The sequence below is a fragment of the Chroicocephalus ridibundus genome, chromosome 9 (genome assembly GCF_963924245.1).
Source record: "Chroicocephalus ridibundus chromosome 9, bChrRid1.1, whole genome shotgun sequence".
NCBI classification, from domain to species: Eukaryota; Metazoa; Chordata; class Aves; order Charadriiformes; family Laridae; genus Chroicocephalus; species Chroicocephalus ridibundus.
In genome coordinates, this window is record NC_086292.1 from 30,076,929 (window position 1) to 30,104,484 (window position 27,556).

The window sequence follows — 27,556 nt, forward strand, 5'->3', positions numbered from 1 at the left end:
TTTCTCTTCTACAAACTTGTCCAACCTCCCCTTAAGGCTAGGTAAGCTAGATAAACTATTATATTAGCAGCCACACATCCTTTAGAAAGTATTTCCACACATCTGCTGCCCTCTGTGCAAAGAGCAACTTCTTTTTGTTTCTTTTGAATTGGGCCTTGATCTATTACTGTGTCCTAGCCCCTCTATTGGGGTGTGGGTGTGTGTCGAACCTTACTTTAACCTCTGTGTCACAGATTTTGTAATCTCAATCAAATCTCATGCCAGCCTTCTCTTTTCCAGATTGAAGGGTCCCAGCTTACATACTAATCTCCAGTGGAAGTCGTATCATATCTTTGATCACTGTTTTCCTTTCAGTCTTTTCCAGTTCTTTGATATCTACCATATCCTTTTTTACAGGGACCAGAACTACACTCATGTTCAAGACATGTGCAAAACTTGGATATATAGAGGCCAACAACAGCCTCTCTTTTAGTTTCTACTCCTTTTCTTAATGAATCCTAACATATATGATTTGCCTTTAGACTGCTGCTCAGCATTTAGATGACTTTTTCATGGACCCTCCTTCCAGACTAATATTTCTCTTTTCCACATTTCTCCTTTGCCCTATTGCTTACCCATCTTTCAACTTTTGCACCAAGCCATATCTTCTCCAAATTAGACAATTAATTCCAATGTAAAGGCAGATAAATTGGACCCATGTCATTTCCACTCTCCAATAAAAAGCTTTGCAAACAATCACCTGCCTGTGGGCTACAACTACAACACTTCTACCCACAAAAAGTACCTGGGAAAAGCAAGTTCTGTTGGAAAAATACAGAAAGATCTACACATCAAAAACATCTGAAAATCACTAAGCTAGAAAATTAATTCTATTTTTTTATTTTTTTGCTTACAGTAGCGCTCCCTCTACCAATTGGTGTTACTGATAAAAGACATTAGAGGGACACACCCAAAGAATTTAGGTACTGGGATAAACACAGTAATGAGCTATTCTGGAAAACAACATTTACAAAGATGAACACTTAAAAGCACGTGTAGAGAAAAAGAAGTTTCTAAATCACTGAACATCCCTGTAACCCAGCCCAAAATTTCATGTCTTCTCTAGTGAAGAGCTGGTCGCCTCACGGGTTCTGTTGTGCTGAATGCTCATTTTCTGCTGCAGTGCAGGTCTTAGATTTGGACCAGAGCACAGTGAGTAGCAGTGATATAGTACTGCACAAAGAACAAATGAGCACTACAGTTTCATTCACTGTATTTTGCTGTTAAGATTTTGCACCATCTTTCTGGATTCAGACCGTGGCTGGCAGCTAAAAATAAATTTAAAGTCACTTTTGTAAATACAAGGAGCCTGCTCACCACATGAAATAGTTCTGCCCTCCAAAACCTTTGCACTTTATCTTGAGCTTGGACCTCATTATTCATCATGTATCAACATGATGTGCTCCAGGATCTGCATGAGGTGCACTGAACTTTTCAGAAAAGGGACTGTTTTTTAATTATGCTGCCAGATAAAGACAAGAAAAGGAGAAAACAAGAGAAATGTGAGAACGTGGTCCATTCAAGTTCTTTTAGTTAAAGCACCTTTAAGCTTCGTAGAAAACACAGGTAAAATACCTCAAAGAGCTCAAAATAAAAAAAGAAAGATGAATATGAAAACCAGAAATAGCGGCATCCACTTGATGCAATTACAGAAGACAGACTGAAGGAACAGCCAGCCTTTTCTCCCAGGATGGGTGAATACACTCATCAGTGAAGGCCTGCAACCAATTTAAAATGAAAAGCTCATGACTCTTTCCTGTGTTAACTTTTGAATCTCTGAACATCTCTGTTCAGTTTTGGTTTTCCTTCCTTTTCATGTCTCTCTATCCCTTCCAATGGCTTTTTTCCCCCAGATATTCCTACTGTTTAATGCACTTTCTATCTGCAACCAAACAAATTTAAGGCTATGAACAGAGGATCATAAATGATTAAATTACAATGGCATGACTATTTACAGCTAATGTCAAGTGAGTCACATTAACTGTATGAACTCCCAACCTTTACAGCTGTTGATGTAAAACATGGTATTTGAAAGCAGCTTCATGTTTCAAATTTTTGTAAAATATAAAAATTCAAGAGCTGCAATCTAAAAAAAATACAACAGATAATTTAAAGTTGGTGTATCTCTCTCTCCTTGCTTCTCACCCCCATTAAACACAGATCCTTATAGACAGACAGGCTCGCTGCCTAACTGCATATTCACAAAAAAAATATACAGCTTGTTGTGCAACTGTCTGTAAATTATTTTACAATTTATTATGAGTGATACCTCCTAATTGGAACTTCAGGAAAATACAGGAAGGACAACTTTTCTCTATCCCCACTTGTCTGTAGCACACATGTACCACTTTCTGCATGCTGCCAATTTCCCAACTATTCCCCTTCATTTTTATTGGTCATTGATGCAAAAATAGAAGAGAGAAAGTAATTTTTGGAAAATAGAATGCTTGATTGGAAAAAAAGAAATTAAGAGTGGCACTTAAAGCTGATGTTAACATTTAAAAACCTCCTCAGCTTTCTGGGTGATTAGTCTCCTTAAAGAAACATTTACATACTCTTCTCATGCAAACTGAGTTCAGTGCAGACACAGCCTCTCCAACACACTCACAGACACGAAGAAAATCAGCAACTTTCCTGCTGCTTTTCGTACACAAGTATCACCTGATCTGTTACAAATATGTTAGAAGTGTACACCACAAGTTGTCCTTGGCATCCAAGGCACATTTTTTGAATGAGTTTATTTCCCATATACATGTCTCCAGCCTATGCCTTGACCATTTCTGCAATGTCTAAGCATGGAGTACATTCCACAGCAGCGATATCTAAGGATGATTCTATCAAGTTTACTGCAGGGCAATACAGCAGGAATAATAACTAATGAACACCACATTCATATTAGTTCTGAGAACCGAGCTACTGTTTCTTCACAGTGCTACACAAGATGGAAGAGATACACCTTTATATATAAACTCAAAATGTTTTAGTTACATATTGTTGGCACTTATCAGAAAATTTCTTTTTTCTGAAGAGTGAGACCCACAGCTCTACTAACAGCAGGCGCATCAGCCTCACTGCAGCTAGGAAGCATGCCAGGCGCAGGAATTTCTCCTATCTTTCAGTGGAGGCCACAGGCACTTTACTCCTCTTCAGTGCAAAGGCGGCAATGCCAGCCCACCCACGTGATTTACAATGAATGAGAATATTTGCAATGCAGATTTCATCCAACTTAACCAACTTCCATCATATAAATCTTTGTACTTTCCCTGTTAGAGAAGTCTACAGAGGGAAAAGAATTTTTGCTCAGACCACGTTAGAAGACAACATATTTTGTGTTTTGTTTGAGGGTTTCTGGGAGAGCGGAAAGATTCTTCTTGCCCGATTACCCTTTCACTGCTTACAGGTGCACTTCAGGGACAGGCTTAATGCGCCATCTAATCTGCAGTCCTTTCTTTATTGCTTAGCATGGGGATCAGCATTGTAAACTAAATTTCTGACAAAAACAGCTCAAACTGTCTACAAAATTCCTTCAACAACACTGACAGATGGGAACTGACTGCCCTGAGCATTTGATATGATAGAGCAAAGATTCATCAAACTGCAAAAAATAAAATTTTTATTCCAGTATCTTTAAAGCCATGGGAATGTCAGTTTACATATGGTCTGTCTAACTAAAGACAGACCATAATTTTCCTTCATTTTTGCTTTTCTTTTTTTTTTTTTCTTTTCTCACGGGAGGGGTAGTTAGACTGATGCCATCTGAGAGTTTCCAGGCACACACAGAGAGCTGAGCTATGACCCATCTATTCCTGGCTGCTTATTAGTATCAAGTTTATTGAGAGAAGCATTCCCTCAGACAAAACAAAAAGCTCCCCTAGTTAGCAACCAGGTTAAATTTGCACTTGTGCTTGGACCATGAACACCTTCTGGCCTTAAAGAAGGAAAGTTAGAGAAAGCCTTGGGGTGCAAACAACCAAACCATTAAATCAGAAGACTCCTTTGTTGCTGACCCATTCATATCTAGACCCATGTCTAACCATGTTGCTCTGCGCATGGACATGGAATCTTACTAGTGAAAAAGTGCAGCAACCCACATGATGAACGAGAGATTGTGGACAATTATGTTGAAAACCACAAGATCATGGACAGATGCAACCTGTAACAACAAACCAGCATTTTCCAAGCACAGAGATGTGCCAGACCTTCCTGCTGCTGAGCTTTGCAGTTAGAATGAATACAACTTGCCTAGATCAGCTACAGATCTACAACAACAGAGCCATAAAGGCTGGCACCTTCTCTGAAATTCTCAGGGAAAAGTATACAGAAGGTAATGCTTGGAGTCTGTGACGAAGGCAGACTGACACGGAGAAGAAGATGAGTCCAACCTCACCTTTTAGTACTCTCTGGCATTGGTAGTATCTTCTGGGAGGTATCTCCACCTGCAACCCGTATGGAAGCATTGGGGTAACACAGCTTCACAGTTACGAATACGGATGCTGGCAGAAACTACAGGGACTTAGACATTTTCTGCCACCTCCTGTGCTGCCCTTCCCACATCACTCCCTTCATACATGAGGGAGATGTAGCTCGCAGTTCCTGTGCCAATCTGATCTGACCCACCCTACCTCCTTTTTACTCAGTTGGAAGCCAGTCACATCTAACAAGGACATGAGAAAGAAATTACACCACATTCATAAAACCACACATATTCCCAAACAAGCCATAAGGTGGAATAGGGAAAGTATTTCACTTTTGCTGCCGGGCTTCTTGAGCTCAGCTCTACTCCTAAATTTCACAGGGTATCAGCTGCAATCAGCGCTTCTGAAAGGAAGAAGCTGCCATTCCCACAAGGCAGATGCAGTCCTGGGACTCAGCTGAACAAACTCAGACAAAATGCATTGAGACATACAAACTAAAGCTCTGAATTTTCTTCAGAGAATCCACTCTACAGTTGTGAGGTCTGGATGGCAGCTGCTTATTTCCGTTTGGACTGATAAAGCCACAAAAGTAGTCTGTGTGAAGGAAGAGATCTCTGCTGAGGAAAAGAATGACAAGTCTATTTCCATGCTTAAGACTGCAAAGCTGCTCAAATGGTTACAATAAGAGATCTGTGCACTTTGGCACAGTGAAGAATTGAGTTTCAGATCATAAAAATCTATAAAAATGCATATTTGAACTAAACTGGTATTTACTCAGCACCAAAATAGCCTGAGGGTTACACCTGCATACTCAAATTAATTTTCAAGTGCCTCTTTTGCTATGCAGGGTATTTTATGTTACAGTTGTACCACACTTATATAACCTACTTGAAATGTATTTCCCCCCGTTTGGAGTAACAACTTTCTGGAGATGTCTCACAAAGTCCAATTTGGAAAGAAATTAAAGGCAAGAGCCTTCCTCACATGCTGCTTCCTGACTACCATACAGAATACCTGCTGAGCAGAGATCAAGCAGGTCTCTCTGCTGACTACTGAGCACAGGTTAAAACACATTCAGCCGTTAATAAATGAAGGTTTATATAAAGCCTTCAATTGTTCAATGAGAGCTTGATATGACTTACTGTGAAGTGCTTTTAGATGGATCTTATTGAGAGTGGAGTATATATATGTTCAGTGCAACACACAGTGGACAGTAATCACAGAATCAGAGGGGCTGGGCACAAGCGCTCATCTAATCTCTGTCCCAAGGGATGTTAAACTATAGTGTTATCATTCATGACAAATGCATCTTCTTAAAGACGTCTAGCAATTGCAACTCTATTCCCCACCTCCCCATAACAGCAGTCTATCCCAGCAGTTCACTACACTCATTATTCTCCTCTAGCTGCAATTCAAGCTTTTTACATCTTGTCCTAAACATCATGGAGACCAATAAGACTGTTCTCTTACAAGCTCCCCTGAAAAATCTCTTCTTCATGTGAAACAGAAACAGTAATTTCAATCAGTATTCCACGGCAGGTTTTCTGAGCCTCTAATCATTCTCACTGCCTTCCTCTTGATTCTTTCCAGTTGACCCAAATCTTTCATAAAAAATTTAGTATAGCAGTCCACCTACAGCCACTCTAAGCCTGAACCAGGCATAAGGATGACTTCTAATGTTCTGTAGGACAACAGCTCTACATAACCTGACACTGGGTGAGGTTTGGGCAAATGTTACAAACCTATCAATATCTTTTATTCCATTAAAATTGGAACAGTTGTATATGTAATATGTATATGCATTATCAAAGATAATGTTCTCACATAAGCAAACTACACAGTTCAAATTATTCTGTGACAAGTACACAATCTGTCCAGAAATCAGCAGTACTGTATTTCTCTCTCAGTCAGGAGATGTACAACTACGTAGCAGAATCACAATAGCCAACTCTCTATCATCCTGAAACTCCCCTGAAACACCTTTCACAAAGAGCTTTCACAAGGCCATTCCACTAGTCTGATGGGCTAGATGCTTGGTCTAGTTTTCCCTGACAGAAGGCTTCCAGACTGTGGTCAAATAGCAGCTACGACTCACTTAAAATTATAAAGAGCCCCAAACCAGCACAGGTCAGTTATATTAGAAAAACTCATTTTCATACTGTGACAATGATTTTAAAAAGTTTGAGGACAACTGGCTGCACTTATCCACCTCAAGGTTTTCTTTTTTACAGGCCACGAAATTCCTATAACCTGAAACTATAAAACACAATTCTGTCCTTTGTACTTACCCTTCTCTTTGGTACTCCTCATCCAAATTTGACAAAAGCTGGGACCCAGCCACAGACAGATCAAGTGCAGCTAAAGGTAGATCTCGATAAGCAAAATTAACAAGCTGTACAGGAGCAATGCTTTTGGTCTCTTCTTCCACTTGCTGTGAAATTATCTCAACTTCTGAAACACCGCCTTCTACTGTAGGCCTGAAAATGTAATAAGCAAAATAAAAAAACCCTCTCTCTATGCACACATACATATAAACAAATATAAATAAATAAAGAAGCAAGCAAGTAAAAATAAGTTAGAGACAAGAACTTCACATAATCCTAAAAAGCCAGCAACTTAAAAGGCCATTGCAAGGTCATTGAGGGAGGCATCCTCATTGAGGGGACAGATCAAACCTCTCCAAACTTGTCTTTTGTAGATCCCACTGCAATCACCAGAAACCTCACAGACAAAGGAGAACAGCATTTCACTTTGCTGAATCTGCTTCAAAAGCACTAAATATAAATGGATGTGTTATAAACAAACTAACAAATATGGAAACAATGCATGAACCCAAAAGCAAAATATTTGTGCAAAACAGAAAGAAGGCGTGTAACTATGCCAACTAAAAACTCACTGCTTTGTAAGTCAGATCAGTGAACACTGAATAGCTAAGCTTATTAACCATTATATACAAATCGACTGTTAATTAATGGATGCAGTTTGACCCCCTCTTCCACTGTGGGTCAATATTCAAATAGTTTTGATGGATGGCGACTTTGTTTCATTCAACTAGAAAGTATCATTCTGTTACAAGTTATTTCAAAATCATTCCGAAAGGAGAACAACGATTCAGAAGAATTATGGACTCCTCTATAAAGATTATTTTAGCTATCCTTACGTACTAAATCTGAACTTACTACCCTGCTAACGTTAATGGGAACTCCATGCAGGTAAAACCAGAGTCTCACTATGTATGTGTCTTCCACATTTGTAACAAGATACTACTTATCGAGAAACTCAAACTTCACCAGTTAACATATTATCTAGCGCATGCAAAGAGTGAGTTCATCGTAGGAGAGAGCTTGCATGTCAAGCCCCAGCAGGGACTGATCCTTTGCAGCACCCAGTGAAAGCTGCTTGCTCCATTTCATTCTGAGTAGGTGCAAGCACAAACTTCTCCAGCTTTCATCCAGGGTAGCTTGTTAACTTTTGAAGAAATCTCAGGCTACTTGTCAGAGGTTTTCAACAGCAGGTGTATAGGTACTCTTTTTCTTTAGGGATATAGTTAAAAAGTGTTTAGCACCCAACTTCCCTCTGTTATTTGACTGCAAAAGTTGCATTGGTGATTTTATTTTAAAGAAGCTTATTATAATCTTCCAGCTATTCAAGCAACCTGAGTAACAGTTCAGGTTTTTTTCCAGCAAAAAAAATGAATAATTTAGAAGAGTTCTTAACTTGTAAGTCTAAGGATGTGGCTGAAGGAACTAAAATTCTATGTGAAAGAGACAAAGATGCCATTGGTCAGAGCCTCACCATTAGACTAACCCTTTCAGATGGAAAACATTATTGTTAAATTAAAAGAAGCTAACAGCTGCCAGCATTACACAAGAAAGTAATTTTTAAAATAGGAAAATGCTGTTATATCTCAAGTATTTAGCAGGGAAAGGCTGCAACTGTGTCATACTATGGCAGAAAGTACAGGTAAAAGGAAGTACTATTTAAACAACCTAAAGGCTTATTTTATTTTATTGTCTAATTAATAATAGAAAGTAATGAGATTCTTTCATTTCCAATAGAACTCTGCTGCTCTGTAAACAATTTGAAATTAGAAGCCCAGAGGGAGGAGCTAATTTTAGCAAGAATTTTCTTTCTTTGATTTTCACCTTCAGCACCATCCTGTGGACATTCACCTTTACAAGTCAAAGCTGGTTCAAGTTCTGCATGAAAGAGCATACAATGATCCAATTTCCAGTATTGTAAAGGATAAAGCAAATGTGTTGGTTCCCTCTCCCCTCAACAGGGAGAATACCTTCTATATTCTTAGACAGACTAAATGACAAACATTGTCTGATTTGACTGAAAAGAAAAACAAACAATTCAACAGGCTAATGTTGCCAAACAGCTTTGGGCCAGGTTTGGTGGCAGGAAAGAAAAAAGGCAAACGGATCTGAAAATAATATGACACACTAATTTTCAGCCACTGGCTGTTAGTAACATCTCAGAATGCTTACAGCATTCATGCTTTTTCTAATTCACACTCTTTAGAAAACTCACCAAATCCTCCTACACCTTCTCAAAATACCAACTTTTCCTTCCAGTAATAGTGATAGAACCCTCTTGATGTCACACATAATTCTCCTACAGGTAGCAAACCATACCCTTTTATTTCAAATAAGTTGTAACTATCCTCACGTGGTACTTACTGAGGATTGGTCATGTTGGAGGATGCAACCAAATCAGCAGTGGTTCCAGTATTTACCTAATTCCAGCTGCTCTGCACAGAAGTTCTAGCCTTCCAAGATTAGGTCTCTGTGAGAGGCAAAACAAAGTTACTAAAACACTGTCAAAAGAACTCCAAAGGGCTGCACTGATGTTTGATGTCATGTTGCGCGTTTGTCTAACAATTTTATTTACGCCATGATTCCTTTTTGAAGTGGTTTTATTCCAGGTTAATTCCTCCATATTATGGAAGCTGTAAAGTTACAGTGCATTTACTTATACACATGGACACCTGCTCACACATATACTTCCATAAGAACACAGGTCTTGCTTTAAACCACTAGATTGTTGAGAAAAATAACCAAGATCAGAGGAGGGATCTTCAAAGAAAGCTCATGGCTTCAGGAGTGCAAATTCTACTGGAAACCAACCAATTTTTTTATTAATTTTTTTTTTTTTTTTTTACAATTCAGTATACTTTATAGAGATGAGCATTAGCTTTGTAAACAAAATTTGAGGTTTCATTCTCGATTTTCCAATTTGAACTGTGTTTCTGACTCCCTTTGCTACTTTAGAAAGTCTCTTCCAAGAATTAATTCATGTTGTCAAACATTCCAGATGGGCTGCTATCAAGATGATATTTTGATCAACCAAACCCACTAGCACATTTGGAAAAGGTGCCACACTTGCTTGTGGCAAAATCTCCATTTGTGTTGTACCTGGACCGATGCATGGCAACCAGAATGGAAGAGGACAAGCTTGTGAGGGTGAAACCTACTGATAGACAAGTTTTGGTAGCTGGAAAAATATAAACTGGAGAATACCATATAAGAAACAAAAATTCTTAGAAAAAGATATAATGAGAGACTTTGTAAAGCTACTGTCAAGATTATAAACTAAATGATTTTTAAAAGTAACATAAAAACATACTCTTATTTTAACTAAACAGAAATAGTCATTGGCAAATTAAAATATTTACTTAACACCAAGAAAATTTCATGATAATGAAAAACGCTTCTTATTCTGAACTTTATACTGGAGTCACTTACAGGCTGAACTGTTAGTAACAGTCGAGTATTTAGAGTGGAGACATATAAATGCAGGAACAGCATGACTCTTATCAACCACTTGATACCAAATAATAAAATTGAACTTACATCTTTTGTAGAGCCATTTCCAAGGCTTTATTTTATGTTTTGTAACCTTGTAACAACGTAAAACGTAGTCAATGCATTCTCAGATTTGCCGGATAATGTGCCTGGGTATGCAAAAAGAAAGGGTCTACACTGTGAGCACCTTCTTCAGCCAAGTCAGTCATAAGTCAGCCAAAAGCAATTTAATTATTCATATGAAGAAAACAAACATGAGTGACTTTAAAACAGAAAAATACATATGTTTTACAAAAACACACACACTCCATTTATCTATAACTTTGCAATAATTCTAAAGTCAGAGTAAGAAGCCAGCTTTTTTCAGATAAACCATCCCTGATACATCAGAGACTTGATTCAGTATCCATTCAGTATCAATGGGAGTCTCTTCCCCGGCCTTCCTACTCCTTGAATTACCTTATTTATTATATCCCTAAGGTAGAAAAATACTAAAGTATTTGCCTAAAATTATGTATATTTAAATCACACGCTGAAGGGATTTGTTGAATTTGTACCTATGACAGCTTTATGATTGCAATTGTTACACCTACCAGCACAACAAAACTAAAATATAACTATCAGCTTTGTTTTGCAATGTTAGCTCCCTAATATCTCATTTTGGGTTGACATTTTACAACATTTAAAAAAAAAATTAATGAAAAATTCTACCCAAAGCAATCATTCTAAGCACTCAGACTGAGAAAATAGTAAAGGCATGAGGTACTTTGCATCTGGTCTTGTGAGACCGAGGAATCCTGCTATCCTTTTTTGCAAGCCTGGAGAATAAAAGATAAATGGAGATACAGCTGATTTTGGAAATGGGAATAAAACTGATGGAAACTGGCCTCAGAGGACAGGCAGACAGGTGTAGACATGGGAATATCTTAACATAGTAAAAAACTCACCATTTATTTGTGAAACAGCACAGTGCTAATGCTCACAATTTCTCTCCCAAAGGGGGTTTAGAAAACAAAAGAATGACAAAACCCGTGCAGCTAGATTTAAAAAAATTCTTAGTTTTTAGATTAATCTCAAGATTTTGAGGGAACTTAGGTCATAACAGTGGGGCCAGCAACACTGCAGTTCTTTCACATAGAACATGAACATGAAATATTTGCCCCTCCAGAATACAGACTCAGTCTCTTTTTTCTTTTTAAAGCTGGAAATATGTTCGCATTCACACAGAATTTTGTTTTACAACTCAACCAGATCTGACCAATGTCAACATCTATAAGCCAGACCTGCTTCCTCTTACTGGAGTTGGCAGCTCTACAGATAGTTTGCTCACCACCAGGACCGAAGGAGCAACTCTTGGCCGGGCAGCAAGCTCTTCTGATAGCTCTGATGGCTCCACAGGGAGCAGAGTCCAACTGGAAGTAGCTGAAGGGATCGTTACCATGACATAAGGTGCTCACAAAGGTGAGAGGAGTGAAGTGGAAAGAGACCTGAAAGGAGATAGAGGGAGTCAAGTCTCCAAAGGACTCACTGGAGCCTTCCTGAGAGAAAAAGTGGCAAAAAGTGAGTAATTTCTGGTGCAGATGACTAATGTATTAGCTGATTTAATGAATTAAAAAGACAAGTAGTTAATATGTACAATAAGATGGCAGCACAAGGAAAACCTTCAAAATGGACGTAATAGGTTGTCTATATCTATATCCTAAAGGGATTACTATGATTCATGCTTCTTCCTAGGTTTTGTGCAAGCAACAGAAATGTCTTAACATATACTGATGTTTTACAGAAACTTATTCCGTCCATCCATTCCATCTTATCTGTTACATTCAAAACTTCCTTAAAAACTCCCACCTTTTATATAGCATAAAATACTTTCAACCTCCACAGGAAATTTCTGTGCAACTGAGTGGTGTTTAAAGGCAACAAGGAACAGCAGGGAGATTTAATTCTTCTGCACTTATCTCTCGCTTGCATTGCTATAGGATATAGTGCAGGCAAAGAGCAATGATGTGGCTCTCCTCCCCACCAACAGAGACGGGCAGGAGGCAGAGGGCAACCTTTGGGTATCCCATCCACCACCCGAGAGTGGAAATTTTTCCCATACAGTCCTTTCCACACCTATCCCACTCAGTGTTCGGTAGACAAAAGTGCCTTGTCTCTCATGGTCTCCTCTGAGTGAATTAGTTAACAGTTCCAGGGTTTTTTTGTTTTGCTTTTTTCACTTCTTGGAACCACGACCAGACAGAACATGGTGCATGCTGAGTTACCATATGAATATGAGCAATGCCCATTTTGTGAGAATTCAGCAATTCTGTTTGTTCTGTGGCATAAGTGTTTTCAAGGCGAGATGGCTCTAGAAGGAGCACAGTTTCCCAAGTTAAACAGAATTAGTTTCAAAAGGAGATATCACAGAAAGGAAAGAATTGTCCCCAAAAGTTTCTAGTGCAAGCTTTGAAGTGGTATAAAAAGCAGAAACATTCACTGGACTAAGTGACTGACATACTGTCTTGTATGTACCAAGTGGACAGTGCAAGCTGACAGGAAGCCTATTCCTGCATCTGGTTGTCCATACAAGTCAAGTTTGTAGACCAGTAGCCCATGCGTGGAAACATAGTTCCGATCTCAGCAAAGCTGACTCAGCTCTTCCCCCCTCTGCAGTAGGTGAAAGAAGTTGCACCCAGTTCACTGAGCTCTTTCTGAGGCAAGATCTTCAAAGTGCTTAAAAAGTGCTGTACTTGCCTTCCAAGCCCTTCAGCATTCCTGTGTTCTTTGCACAGGTATTACACAAGCCACTGTTCCTCAAAGCTTTTGCAAGGTACCTTTTGCTTGATTATGGTTTCTTTCACCCCTCTGTGGGGTCACTGGCAAGCAACTGCTTCACAGTTCATGGGTTACGCTCCAAACCACGCAGGCTGAGAAGTGGAGTCATGCGTGACAATTGAGCAAAGGTTCATGCTGCTGCCCTTGCCCAGCACAGATCCTGCCTGAGTTAATTTGTTAACGTTTAGATTAACCTGCTATTGTCAGTCACCACACCTTGGCTATAGCTTGCTAATAAGGAGATAAAGTCCAGCCTGAACAACACGAAGCATAGAACAGAGCTTAGAAAACGTATGTTAAAGTGCAGCATGTGCATGTACATACAGTCTAAGCTAAAAGGAAAAAAAACCCACAAACAAAACCACATCAAAATCAAAACCCCAAGAGCAACCTTACAAAAAAATAATAACCTGTATTCCACTTGTGCAAGAAAACCATGACTTTTCACAGCGGTTTAGGCACAGTCTTACAAAACGCATGCTGCTATGTAGTGGGCCCAATTGGGGGTGGGGAGTAGGAAGATGGTTAAATTTCTGCCTTTTGCACTAAAGTCTCTACTAACTTGTACCCTGTTTAGCTGAGCTGAAGTCTCGACCATGTGGTTTGGAGCTGTTTGTTGCATTTGCTCACAGCCCGAGGAGCATTATCATGAAGCTGTATGCTCCTGTACAAAATAGACACTAACTGAAAAATCTGAGCTTATGTACTTAGAAGTGGCCACAAAGCCAAATTCTGGCACATTCTTCTCACTGAGGATTCTTCCACACAGTCCCCCAACAGCAGCTTAGACACACAGACCGGCTCATATCTTGCATTCCAAGTAAATGCAACAGGCCACACTTGAGGAAACGCTGCTGTTTGCTGCAATGCAGGTTTTACATATTCTTGCCCAGCTTCTGTTCCTTCCTGTGCCAATGCTGTAGCCATGCACCTGCATACGTGTCATTACTGTGAGCTGGGCCAGGAAACTGATTCAGCATTTTGATCAACCCCAACAAAAAAAAATTATTTTCCTGTACTATTTTTTTTTTTAAAAAACAAGCAGGATGGCTTCCCTGACATAGGTCACAGTACAGCTCCAAAAATAGCTATGTCAGCAAAACTGAGAGGGTAGGGCTGTGCACTGTGGGCACAGCCATAGAAACAAACAGCACAGAGGAGAAATACTTAAGATCAGAAACACTCAAATCAAAGATGATATGTTGAGGCCTGGCAATATTCAACTGGAGTAAACACCCAACCTGAAAATGCATAACAGATTGGGGAAGAGGTAGAAATGAAAAGAGCTTCTGTGTGGGGTTTTTCTCCTTCTGTGTCACACTGGAGTTTTTTATTCTGAACCTAGTACACATCAGGAAAGGGAATTTTGTTTCCTTTGTGAAAAAAGTTATGTTCTTATTTCAGTCTATAAACTAAAATTCTTATACCATCTAAAGCTCAGATGCAAACACTAGCTACTAAGGTTCCTACTGGGCAATCCTAAGGAGGTCATGGAGCTATGCAGAAAAAACAGGGAGCAAGGGAAAGAAGGAATAATTTGAAAGAGGAGTAGAGGAAACACCTAACCAGACATTACCCCAGAAGCTTTCAAAGAGAAAGGGGAAGTGTGATATAGGGGTTGCTAAATTTAGCTCTTCTGAACTAGACTAGCCCAATTTCTTTTGTGACTAACGCCCTTGACTTCACCCTGAGGATCAACATGAACATGACTTCATCACTCATTTCTACTAGTGCAAGTCACCTTTTTTCGAGAACTGAAACCAGGTTCCCTGGGATCACAACCTAACAATTCTGACAACTGTTTTTGCTTTAGCCTCTCTGAGAATTTTAACCAGCTCCACACATCTGCATTTAAAAAGTTTTATTGGTCATGTATATCAAAACTGTTTCCTTCGGAAATCCAGAAACCTGCACTTCTGAAGGGGAAACCCTGAATATCTCCTGCAAGAGAGGTCTCAGCACCTCCTTGCTCCCTTCAAGCTGAACAAAATAATTTTTTTTTTTCTTCCCCCCCCCAATGGGTGAACAGGTTCATTGGGATAAAAAAAAATTTAAATTTCTTTTGATTAAACTGTTCCTCCCTAATCCCTCTTGTATTTGAGACAAGAGTTTGATGAAGTATTTGTTTATACATCTCTGTATAGGTGGATAAAGAATACCTCCTTTGTTTTGAAAAAATAGAAGAATTAGATTTGTCAAAAGATTATGAATGCAGAGATGCCACACAGAAAAACAGCAAATTAACTTCCTTAAGTCAAGTACATTTGATACATGTTACTTTAACACTGCAGATTCCATTTATATCTTTAACATTTCCATGCAGTATCCAGAAGAGGAAAGAGGTACATGAGACTGAGCTTTTTATTTCAAGGAAGAAGGGACACCAATTTTTGCATTTTTTTTATTGAGGGATCAACAGTAAAATTTTTTTATACATCACATTAAAAAAAAAAAGAAAAAACCCTCCATCACAGGAAAGGTATTTAGATTGGAAAAAAATCAAGCATTCAGAAATTAGGAAACGGCAGATTTGAACTTGCTTATGCAGCCATAATTCTATCCCCTTGTGGGGTCATCCTGTATGCTGAAATTAAACAGAATGCTGTTCAGGGAAAAAAAAAAAAGAGTATGTAATCATGTAACTAAAGACTGTCATTATTAATTAAGTATAGCTCATACTTTCTAGAGAAAAGTTTAGACGGGCCAAAAAAGAGAAAAAGGATTGTGCACAATCATAATAGTCTCTCCATAAATGCATTGTGATCATAGGTCAAATCTTGAACTTTTCAATACTGCCAGTTTGGTCTACAGGACAAATAACACTAGCTGGAAGAAAGCCTTTAGATGAGGACTAGACGGATACAAACCCCAGGGAGAGCCCTGTCACACCCACCCTCTTCCAAGGAGCTTGCAGATGTGCAGCACTTGGTACTTCCAGACAGAAAGAAACAGGAGGAGCTGCTCTGTTTGGGATGGTTATGAAAAGACTCCATTCATGCTCCTTCCCTCTACTATCTCTTCACCTAGAAACTGGGGGCTACGTAGCAGGTCTACAAACGGGGTACTGTGACATGCAAACACTCAGCATGAACATGCTTTCTACACAAACCAGTGCTATCCTGACAGCTCCTTTGCACTCTCCTTCCAGTTCATGCTACACAGCACATACTGGAACTGTTGAAATTCAGTTGTTTGATACACTACCAACATTTTCCAGAAAAGGCACACGTGCAGCAGGTACTGCAGCAATCCACAATGTAACTAATTCTGAAGATGTCATGGGGCAAAAAAAAAAAAAAAAAAGGTACTTCCCTGGACTGAGGGCCTTCTGCTTGCCAAATTTTAATACTCTATGGCAAATAACAGGAGCAATACGGCATCTCAAAAATCTGGAAGAACCGAGTAACTATCAAGGCTATCCAAACAGAAAGTTTACTCTTAGCTCCTTAATAAAGAACACACATTCATTCAGCATTCATTTGATCTCTTAACTCTGGAGTAACTCTCCAAGCTTGCCATTTACCTCACCAATTTATCAGCTGTCAACATTTAGCTGTAATAAACTGGTGATCTCAAGTTCTTCTCTATACATTCCTCATGCGGTTAACGTGGAAGAAAAAGCCCACACTACAGGGCTCTTGAGTACAGAGAACAAACAAGAGAGAGCAATCACATATTTAAAAGGTCCCTGTACAGATTTGTCTAGTCTTCGAAGTTTGGTCCTGCTTACTGAGAAGGGAAACCACAAAAGCCTAGCTGGTGTTTCACATGAGCATTAGGCACAGGGCTGCCAGCTTACACTACTGCATGTCTCAGCTTCTGCTCTGCTCACGGCTCTGACTGCTGGAGATGGCACTTCCATTTGAGAAAAAGCGAGGTCATACCTACACATAGAAAGCACCACCACTTAGACCAGACGCGGCTCCTAGTGAGATGATCTCTCCTTACAGCCCAGCACAAGGATACCAGCAGGGACCATGGGCTTGGATAAAAAGCTCCAGCAGGATACTGTGTTGATACTGCTCCTGGGCTCACAGTTGGAAAGCTCAGTGCCACTGCACATGCTGATGGGGAACAAGCCTGGCATCAACAGCTCCACTGGACTGAAAACAACTAGTTTTTTCTGGTCTAGGAAACTAAATGACTCTGGGCTCAGCCAGCACATGGTTAGAAGATCATTTGGACCAATTTCATAACACAGGCACTCCCCCCATAACTCAACGGAGATTTTTTTGTGTGCCCAAAATCCTGGTTCTCAAAAGAAAAAGCAATAAATCACTCCAATCTCCCTCGGATTAAATATTAAAATATTACATTTGAAACCTTGCAAACAGAGTTGGGTTTATATTTGCTTGGCTAACAACAATTCCATTTCTGAATTTTAAACATTTGGGGATGACACTAGCCTAGCTGAGTCATATTAAGCAGAATTATTACTACTGGAAGCAAATCAAGCACCAATTTAGTTTCAAAGGAGTTTTGTTTGCTTCTGTCTGTTAAGAATCAACTCTGGGATTTTGCTTTAGTTCTCTTTTTCTTACTCTGTGGAACTGCAGTGAAAAGTCACTAACTGTAGACCTGCAGCCATGCCTTTTCTTTTGTAGCCAAGCAAGATACATCCAGCCACTCTTTGGAATAGTAAAGGAAAAAAATACATACACTTTTCAACTTGCTAGAATGAACGGGTTTAGTTCTATATAGATACCTGGCAGGTCTTCTCTGATTAGGCACTTAATTCTTGTAGTCTGCTAATGGTTTTTGAGGTAAAAATACAAGTCTATTTGAATCCAACAGCAAAATTTATTTTAACAGAGCTAGAATTTCACTTAGGCTTTTAACACTAGTAACAGAGTAACACAAATACTTGAGTCCACCTGCTTTGAGACATCCCTCAGTATGATATAGGTCTCAATTCATGGGGGTGACGCTGTCAATCTGTCTTAGGGGACACTGTCTGAATCATAAGAAAGTACTGGGGTCACCCCATGTCTGCCATGAAAATGGTTTAAACTCACTACATTTTACTTTCCATCCACAATATCTGTTACTCATCTTACTTGGAGGTTAGCCTTCTAATAACTACAAGCTTAAGTATATGCCCATACCCTTGGATTAATGTAACTTGAACATTGAGTTGCAACCATTAGACTTCTGCCTTGAGACTCTTCCTCAAGCTACTAATTTTTATTTTCTTTAGAATCCTAGGTCTAATAGATTCTGGATTGAAAGAGTTTTAGAAAATTTTAAAAGTATTCTAGAGAAGCTAATGTCAAACAAAATACAAAATATTCACAACACTACAGTAAGAATGAGGGAAAGTACAGAAAAAGCCTCATGAGAAATTCTTAGCATTTATTCTCTTAGAGATGAGGATTTCAGTGCGTCTTATTATGGCTTATTGAGACCCATAAATATTATATTCCTATATAAGGAGGAGACTGAGAAGAAAGTTCTTTAGACCAATTCTGTGTGTCTCGTATTTAGCAGTACAGAATCAAAAAAAAAAAAACCAACCCAAGCAGACTGGTACTAAATCCAGCCAAGCTATTAGACAAGTCAAAAACAGCATCTGGAGGCAAAGATTTCATTATAAGAACCAACTATACTACAAATATATTTTTAAGAAATATCTGTCATTCCTGATAAGTATTATGGGCAACCTTCCAGATAAAATGCAATAGTTTTATGAATTTATGACTTGACTGCGTATCTTAAAAGCAAGTATATAATAATTAGCCCATTGATGTAAAATACATTGCTCTTATCCCAAACAGCACTATGCTTTGTAGTTTAGCTTTTGGAAACAAATATCCCAGCTGTTTGATTGCAAATTTACAAATAGCTGCAGTATTTCATCCTGGTGATGCATACAGGTTAAACCTCACTCTGGAAGATCAGACAGCTAATAAAATTCTTGAATTCACATTCTGTCTGGTACTTCAGAGGAAAGTTATTTCACACAGTGCATGCAGACACAACAGTTGTACTGTTCGTGGCTGAGAAAATCTTTTTTTCATCACTGGGAGCCTAAAATGCAAGATTTAACTGCCTTATCATAGCATGCAGCATACTGATAGTCATTATTTTAATATGCAGCTATGCATTTAACTGTATAACCGTGGCTCCCTCAGCAGGTGATGAAACGCACTTACTCCACACTATAGGCCAGGTTTCTGCCATGAAATACCGATGGCAAGGGACTCAGTCCAAGCTGTAAGTAGGCCCAGCCCCGACAGTCACACAATGCAATCTGGAGGAAGCAGCCCGCCCAATGCAGCCTTGTCAACTGGCCAGTAGTTACCACATTTAGTAGTCAACCCTGTATCTTCCTCTCTCACTTCTGATTGAGGTCTGGGCTTCCTCTGTGTCTCACAGAGGAGACACACATGGCCAGTGTATGTTCAGAGTGTGTCTAGACTGGCTGCTGCGAACTGCACAGGTAAGAAGAATTCTTTCCACTAGACCTGGAAACAGGATGGGAAGCGCTCACTCTTTCTCCTGCAGCAAAAAGTAACTACAGTTAGCAAGGGCTAGCATAATTTCCCTGAACTTACTAAGTATAATGGGGAAAGAAAAAGCAGAAACTTGAACGGTATCTGCAAAAGTTCATCTAGTTGAAGATGTCCCTGCTTATTGCAGGAGCCTTGGACTAGATGACTTTTAACGGTCCCTTCCAACCCAAACCATTCTGTGATTCTATGCAAGGCAGCACAGCAACAAAACACACAGAGAAAGAAGGGAGAGGACCTGGTTTGACATCTGTTGCAGCCAAATCCCAGGCTATGGCTTAGCCCAAGGTCTGGTTCTATATATGATTACAAATTATACACCTCATGAACAATTACACCTTTACATCTATCTTACATTGCATGCTTAAAGTAGCTATTTTTGAGCTTAAAAAATAGTATGTTCATTTTAAAATAATAATTTCAGGCACTATCTGTACCTAAATATGCACTTTGAGCTTTGAAACTCTGGTTTTCCTACTTAGAAAAAACCCACAAAACCCCCCTTTTTTTTTTTCGTGGAACTTTAGTATAAGTATTAGGTTTTCAGAACTTTTTTACTAGAGGCAATTGATTCATTAGTTATTTCATATGGAATAAAAGAAGGGTCACTGAGGTATGCAAGAGGAGTAGTTTCTGAAAATGTTGATAAGTATTTTGCTCTGCACAGGCATGCAGAATTTTTCCTGCAGGATGAAGCTATTTGCGTGTTCATAAATACATATTAAAATGCATTCAGCTACTGGTCATATAATACACCACACATGGAAAGTAAAAACGCTAAACTCATCTTTTTCCCCCCTTCAAGAATACATAATGACCATGCCTGTCGAGCCCTCATCTCTTTTAAGATGCAAGAACAGAGAGGACCAATACTTGTCACATGAATTAATGGAGGGCACCACAAGCTACTGAATAAGTTCCAAAGAAGAGTGCAGGAACACCCACCCACGAACTCCCTTTGTGATACTGATGCTATCAATGGAAGAGCACAAGCTGATGGTTCTCCACTTTAAAACAGAGAAACTTGAGATTAAATTCTCAATTGCTAAGGGCTCACAAAGTTCACTCTTCACTAGGAAATTAATCTAACTGTGATTTAATACTGTAAGCACAGAACCAGTTTTCCCTGCGGCACACTAATTTGATGCTACTGCTAACATACTAAGAAATCCTTGTTGTAAAGCAGTGACAATGGTACTCTGGAATTCAGATTTAAAATTTACTTCTGTATTCCCCCACAGGCTTCTGTAAAGCACTTCGGATCAGGGTCTTAAAGATACATGGTAAAACTGAACACCATCACAGCTCACCATGCTAATCAACTAAGACCCCAGCAGAATGTTAGTGAGAGGCACTGAGCAGTAAGAACAAGAAAAAAAAGAAAGAAAAAAAAAAAAGGAGTACTTCCCTGCCTTAGAGAATTTTTGATCATAAACTTAGAGATAGCATAGTGATAAGATAGAATGACAAGGGAAAGCAACTGATGAATTTAACAAAAACACTGAGGACCCTCACCTCAGAGCTGGTCTTCCTGAAGCAGCACCAAGAACACCAGAGGTGCTGCAGGGCCCAGGGAGGCTTCTGCTGTCACTGACAATGCAGCAAGAAAGCACAACAAACACTGCACAGAGAGGGACCTGGCTTCAGCTTCTCTGGCAATTCCAGAAGTAAACTTTTCAGTAATTGTTCTACTCAATACTTATCACATCATAGGAAAATGGGAAGAATTAATAGCATATGAAAATTTGACATGTATTTTCAACTAAAAGTCACATATGTTAATTCCTAGGCTGCTCTTTAAATATAGAACCATAGTTGTTTATTTACAGATGAAAAAAAGTTGGGGAGATGAACTGGTTGAGAAAAGTTATTCTCATTTAAAATGCCTGGCACTAACCCTGAATCAGACCACAGTTGCTTTTGCCTATGTATTAAATAATTATAACAAACATTTATTAAAGGAGATACAGTAGTTTTCTGTGAACATGTTTATATCACACATGACAGTGTTTTCTGGAGAAATGTAGTACAAGGGACACATTTATGCAACAGACTCTGCTAACCCTAGAGTTCAGTCCATGGAATATGTAAAGCAAATGTATTTGAAAAAGCTTTGTTTGCTCACTTTTATCTTTAAAACAGAAGATCATAAAAAAAAAAGGACAATTCAACCATACTGGCCCACAGAAAAATCTAAGTTATCTCTCAACATTCTGTGCTGTTGCTCCTCAGCATCCACCAGAGCAAGTTAGGGACACTCTGCCTCTTTTGGTACCACACAGACAGAAAAGCTTTGTCCACTACTGTGCGACCCAATGTAGCAGTCATCCTGCCACACTCTACAGCTCTATTTTAGCAGTATCTTATTTAGTACTTCAAGTCTCATGACCTATATCCAATAAGGAGGTTCTGTCTAATACACTGATCAGATAAAAGCATCCTTTTCAAGCAATGGTTATGCAAGGGATTCATATTGCAATGCAAGCCTCAAAACACTAAACAAATGCTAAGCTATAAATAAAACATATTCTTGCTCTTAAACCCATAATGCATACCAGCCACCTGCTTGAAACAGAACTGTGTCTGTTACACCTGCAAACACAGACTTCTGTTAAGATTTATCAATTCACCTTTATTAAAATTAAAAAACACACTAGGAGGTAGGAAACTCAGAAAAAAGTGTCCAAAGACAGACAGATGAGAGCAAGGAAGATACAGCTGTACTAGCGTCTGGATTAAAAACATGAAAAGCTGGTCAAACTGGTGGAAGGTTTCTAAAATTTAAGTAAACTGATGAGTACAGACTCCCTAACTAAACCCGAAGTCCAAGACCACATAAGCAAATAGGTACCACAATTTGATTAGAACTTATTTCTGACTGTTGGTCTGGCACTCTGAAAAATGTCACTTCCCAGTAGAAAGAAAAGCCTCCAGTACTGTAAGGATAGGTTGTTGGGTTTTTTAAAACTACATATGTAAAATCTTCCAAAAATAAAATTAATTTTGTTTTAAAATCTTGATTGAATCAGAAATATAGTAGAATGCAAAGTCAATACAGATTCTCCAATAAAATAAGAATATCTACAAGAAATTAAGATTATACTGGCCTCAGGTCAGAGACTTACTGCACTTGACACTGTAAAAACAAGAAGTAGAAATGATACAAACTGCTTGCTGCAGAGACCAATAAGGGATATAGAGGGGCAATATCTTGTGATCACTCATTTCTAATCTTCACACCTTCAAAACACTGGTCCTTAATAAAACTGTTATTCTCTCATGTTATCCTTCTCACTTTCAATATGCTGATTTCAAACATGATGTTCACAATTGACAGTTCATGACCTGTTGAGTTTGCAACATTTGAAAAACACAGGATAGAAAGCTTTCAGATGGTATCAAGCATCTGTTCTCAGTGAGAGTTGTCAAAGGCATCCCCTGCAAACTTCACTGCAAGATTGAGACGGGAAAGATACCAAGATGACAATCAGAATTCTACGATTTTTAAGGTCCTATAAATGAACAGTCTTTCAGGGCAAGAAAAATTAGCCCAGACTTTTGTTATTCACATGCTACTTAGAGACACATTGGGTACTTTAGAAGGTGTTCTTTCAAGTGACATAAACCCTGCTCCAAAGTACTTAATCTAATTTGAGACAATGTTAGCAGTAGTAAGATAATACAGTTTTGAACAAGTATATACTAAATAGCTTATAAATATAGGTTGGTTTAACAGACTTATCATACTTATTGTGATACTGAAGACAGGATCTTTTAGGAAAAGTTGAAGGATAGATAGCATGAGGATCAGGGAATGCTTCAGAACAGGAAAACTTCTGTCTGGAATCAAAGGTGAACAAGTTTTCACAAAAATATTCCATTAACAAGTAATTTTTTTGTTAATGCACATTACCCTTCCTTAACAGCTGGTAATACAGAAACACTCTTCTACTAAGCCCAAAACAGACAGGTGTCCAAACCGAGCATAATGAACTTTGGAGAATACTCAGAAAGAAGTGTTAGGCAGCATCCAAAGGCTAGAAAAACAATCTGCCAAGGACAAGCAGGCCAAAACATAGTGCACCTTCGTCCAGGAGCAGAGCACTTCCAACTCCTACGGGACTAAGACAATCAGTGGGTTTAGATCAGTTCAGGCAGCTATACACTTTTAAAGTATTCTACCACCAACGTGTACTGCTGCAGATGGCAAACAGAGCACACATTTACAGTACAGAATTAATTGTTCCTACTTCCAACAAGAGCTTGCCCCATTTCAGAAGTCCCAAGGAACACCTGTGCTATAGTGTGATATGCAATTGTAGCAGGCAAACTTTCACCCACATAAGGAGTCAACCCATTCATTTTCCATGAAATTACTATGCCTCTCCTTGTTCTTATAAAAAAAAAAAAAAGGTAAGCCATGAGCCATAAAAATTAAAGACACACACACATTTTCCCCTCTGCTTTTAGAGGAAACAGCTTACTGAAAGAAAAGATTGCTTTACTGTGTCCAGACCAATAGTTTTCTTCTTCGGATTAGAGACGGATTATAGCAGCTCATGCTGAGCTAGCACGGCTGCAGCTGGACTTTGATACTAGTTGCCAGGCTTGCCTAGTTTAAAGCTAACTCAGGTATAGCTCTACAAACTACAGTCTGCAATGCAGCAGCAAATTAACTATTTAACTGAAACAAAAATCCTTTTTCCCTACTTACTGAAAAACAGCAGCTGACAAACTATGGATTTGGCATTCTTTCACATGCAATAAGATTTGCTGCAAGTATCTAAAAATATACTTCATGGCTGACAGCCCAAGGAACTGATCAATGAAAGTTCAAGAGGTGCATTTTACAGTCCAGATGTTCTCAAACTGTGCTCCATCGACAACTTACAGAGATGACTGGTCACATTATGCTGACTTTTCTCCCCTTCGCTGTACCAATTTCTGTCCAAAAGATGTAAAGTACATCTACAATTCTTAAAATATTTCTGCTTAAACATTTTCTCCTTTTGCTACAGTTAGCATAAAAATATCACAGCAAATTAATGGGATGAGAGGTTGTCCCAGAGACAACTTGGTATAAAATATGAATCCAACTTGAACCTTTGCAGCAGGATGACCTTAACAAGTGCTCTGAAGACACAAAAATTATAGGATCCACATGTACATACATACACTCTGGTTAATGACAAAAATTCCACAGGGCAAACATACTTTTCCTAACCTGACCTATGCACTTTTTCAGTGGATATGGTGTTAAAACTTGCACTAAACGGGTGAAGAGCAAGAGATCTTACTTGGTAGTAGTAGAAAAACCTGGTAGGATTTTCTAGGCAAACGGATTGCAACAGTGCACAGCGTTACTAGATCTTAATTTATTAAATACTCATGCCTGAAAGGTTTCCTCCAACACTTCAGTTATAAATGATTATAAAAATGCAAAATTATACCTTGGGGAAACAATGAGAACTAGTTTAAACATGCATTTATTCATGCACTAAAACAAACACGTAACCATCTCAAAACTGACAGAAATCTAAGCTTGGATACAACACTGTCTTGTACACAGGATACACACACTCTAGCTATGGACACACCCATATCTTCATCCATCCATTCATTTGGATGTTACATTAACACTTAGCAACTTGAAAGCCATTGACACCAAAGGCATTGATAGGCAAGTAGGGGAGCACCTAAGTCCAGCAGGTAGATTCAGCAGCTGTTGCTACATATATCTCTCCTTGCTCAAATCACAAGAATCCTTATAGCTGAGTCCTTTGGGGGTGAAAGGAAGGGAATGCTAAGCCTGACAGGAGGAAAGTCATTAGAAATTAAGTATCATGTAGCTTCATCGCCCATAGTGGAGAAGTGAAAAATCAGGTCACATACAGCACCTTGATATATCATATTTTATTTTGATCTTGGCTTGCAAGTCCGTTCTTTCTCCTTCCCTTGCAAAGGCACAGACTTCTCATAGGAGTGCAAATCTGTAAGCATCCCCAGAGCAGCCTCTGAGGTTGTTTTGCTGCATTTCCCAGAAAGCAGCCTTAATTTCACCAAGTCAGAAGAATCACCAATCCATCATCTTTGCTACAAGTTATAAAGCACAAAGGACCACAGCAAAGTTCAAGTGTTCAGTGTTTTTCCCTTGGAAAAGTGCTCTGTCACTTCAGTTTGCTCCATCTTTCCTTCCCTAAATATGAGAACTTTCGCCCTTGGTTTCATGTTTCTGCTCCGGTCAAAGGGCTGCTTGATGGTAGCAGAACATGCATTACATTCTGGGCTTTTTTCAATCCTAATTAATCCAGGGAAACTCCCTGCTCTTATTAAAACACTGGTATGCATTTGTATTTTTCCACCAACAATTCAAAATCTTGTCCATCATTTCATTTGATTTTCAAGTAATCTTTTTAATGTAAACCACAGCATTCTATCTGTGCACTCAATTTCTGGAGTGAACAAGAATTTGTTTTCACCTAGAGGTTCATGTCTCTGCAGCACAGGTCAACAGTTTCATGCACAGACCACCACACCAGCATTTCAGGCAATATTCTGCTAGCAGATTCCTTTACAGGCATGCTACCAAATCAGCTCAACTCATAACTATCACTGTGGCTAAAGATGGGTTCAGGTGAGAAGTGGGGGAGTTATTTCCTTAGTTCACAATCAGTTTTATTGTACTGAGATCACAGACACTGCCTTCTTTGTCCCTATTTTTCACATGTCTTTTGGCAGCTATATACAGCAAGACAGATTCCTTTATGTATGATAAATGTTACAATCACTGCCATCTCCTTAGGGAAGGCAAAGAGTGCTGATCACAGCTCAAATGGGTATATAGCTCATACCGAAAATACAACTTCTCTACTGCAAGGCAGACTGATCTTCTGCAGGCTAAACAGTCACAGATACAGAACGTGTGTTTTGATTAACTCGGTATGCTGCACTCGATACAATAAAACCATTACTTTGAGTGGGTTTGATCACTTTTGTTGTCCTTCGAGGCAATAATTTTATCACCTTATTGCTTTTAAACTCCAGCTTGGGAAAAAGAAAATAAGATGCTTGTCTTAAGCAGGATGAAATCTAGAGGAAAAAGGTCTGTTCATCATCACCTGTTCCCCAGCCCTTCTAAAACAGAGTACTGAAGTACAGAACAGTACCAAGCTGACAGTTACCTCCAAGTACGAGCTTACATAAGCAAGTGCCCAGAGGAACCTGCAAACTTGCCTTAGATCATATTCTGACATACTTGCAAAAATTATCAGCTATTGACACTGCAGTCGATAATTCCCTATTCCACCTTGGGATCTTAAAGCATTAAAAAGCCTAAGTAATTATTCATATGGTAGAAATACTTCGCTTCTATGGATAAGTAAAATAAGGTACAGTGTGTAACAGAGAAAGACATGCCATTTCTCATGTAGCTCCTACTTGTGTGTCTTAATCATACACTTGTTTTCCTTCACTATTTATTTTCCTCCCTTTCTTCCCTCAAGCAGTTTGGAAAGCTTCTAAACTGTTTTGTTCTTCAGGGCATTTTTTGTTTGTTTTTGTTTGTTTGTTTTTTTAAATACAGCCTATGTTTAAACAGTCTGTATGGTCTTAAGTGCTGCTGCAGAGAAGCACCCATACAAAATTAAATTCAATATACCAAAAAAATCTTAGACGCTTTCAGAACTGCTGGTGGCATACAGTAAGTAGAAGCATGACACACACAGTAGAATAGATAGTCTTTGCTCCTGTAAAAGCTTTTACTGAACTATGTAGTCTTACATCAGCTGGATAACAGATGATTTAAAATACAAATATTCTATATCATATACTTTAAACCTAGACTCTGAATGCAAACGGTGCCATTATCTGCTTAACAAAGACCAATTATTCAATGAATAATCAAGCTACTGTGCAAGTTCTGAATGTCTATATGTTATTTGATAACATGGTGTCTTCTGACCTAGAC

General features: G+C 38.9%; 2 protein-coding genes across 3 annotated transcripts in view; one reads left to right on the forward strand and one right to left on the reverse strand.

Moving 5' to 3' along the window:
* TMEM266 (transmembrane protein 266) overlaps positions 1–11,634 on the reverse strand; it is a 64,199-nt gene extending 52,565 nt beyond the window's left edge. Inside the window, exons 1-4 of the mRNA XM_063347368.1 lie at positions 11,595–11,634; positions 10,313–10,413; positions 9,140–9,245; positions 6,743–6,931 (exon numbers count right to left, since the gene is read on the reverse strand). Of these exons, the coding sequence (XP_063203438.1) occupies positions 6,743–6,931; positions 9,140–9,153 (203 nt within the window). The 5' untranslated portion in view covers positions 9,154–9,245; positions 10,313–10,413; positions 11,595–11,634. The remainder of the gene's footprint in view (positions 1–6,742; positions 6,932–9,139; positions 9,246–10,312; positions 10,414–11,594) is intronic.
* A 57-nt stretch (positions 11,635–11,691) lies between these two features.
* The window catches only part of NRG4 (neuregulin 4), a 52,884-nt gene continuing 37,019 nt past the window's right edge, over positions 11,692–27,556 (forward strand). For both annotated transcript variants that reach the window (XM_063347376.1, XM_063347372.1), the window contains exon 1: positions 11,692–11,824. The gene's annotated coding sequence lies outside the window, so the exon portion shown is untranslated. The remainder of the gene's footprint in view (positions 11,825–27,556) is intronic.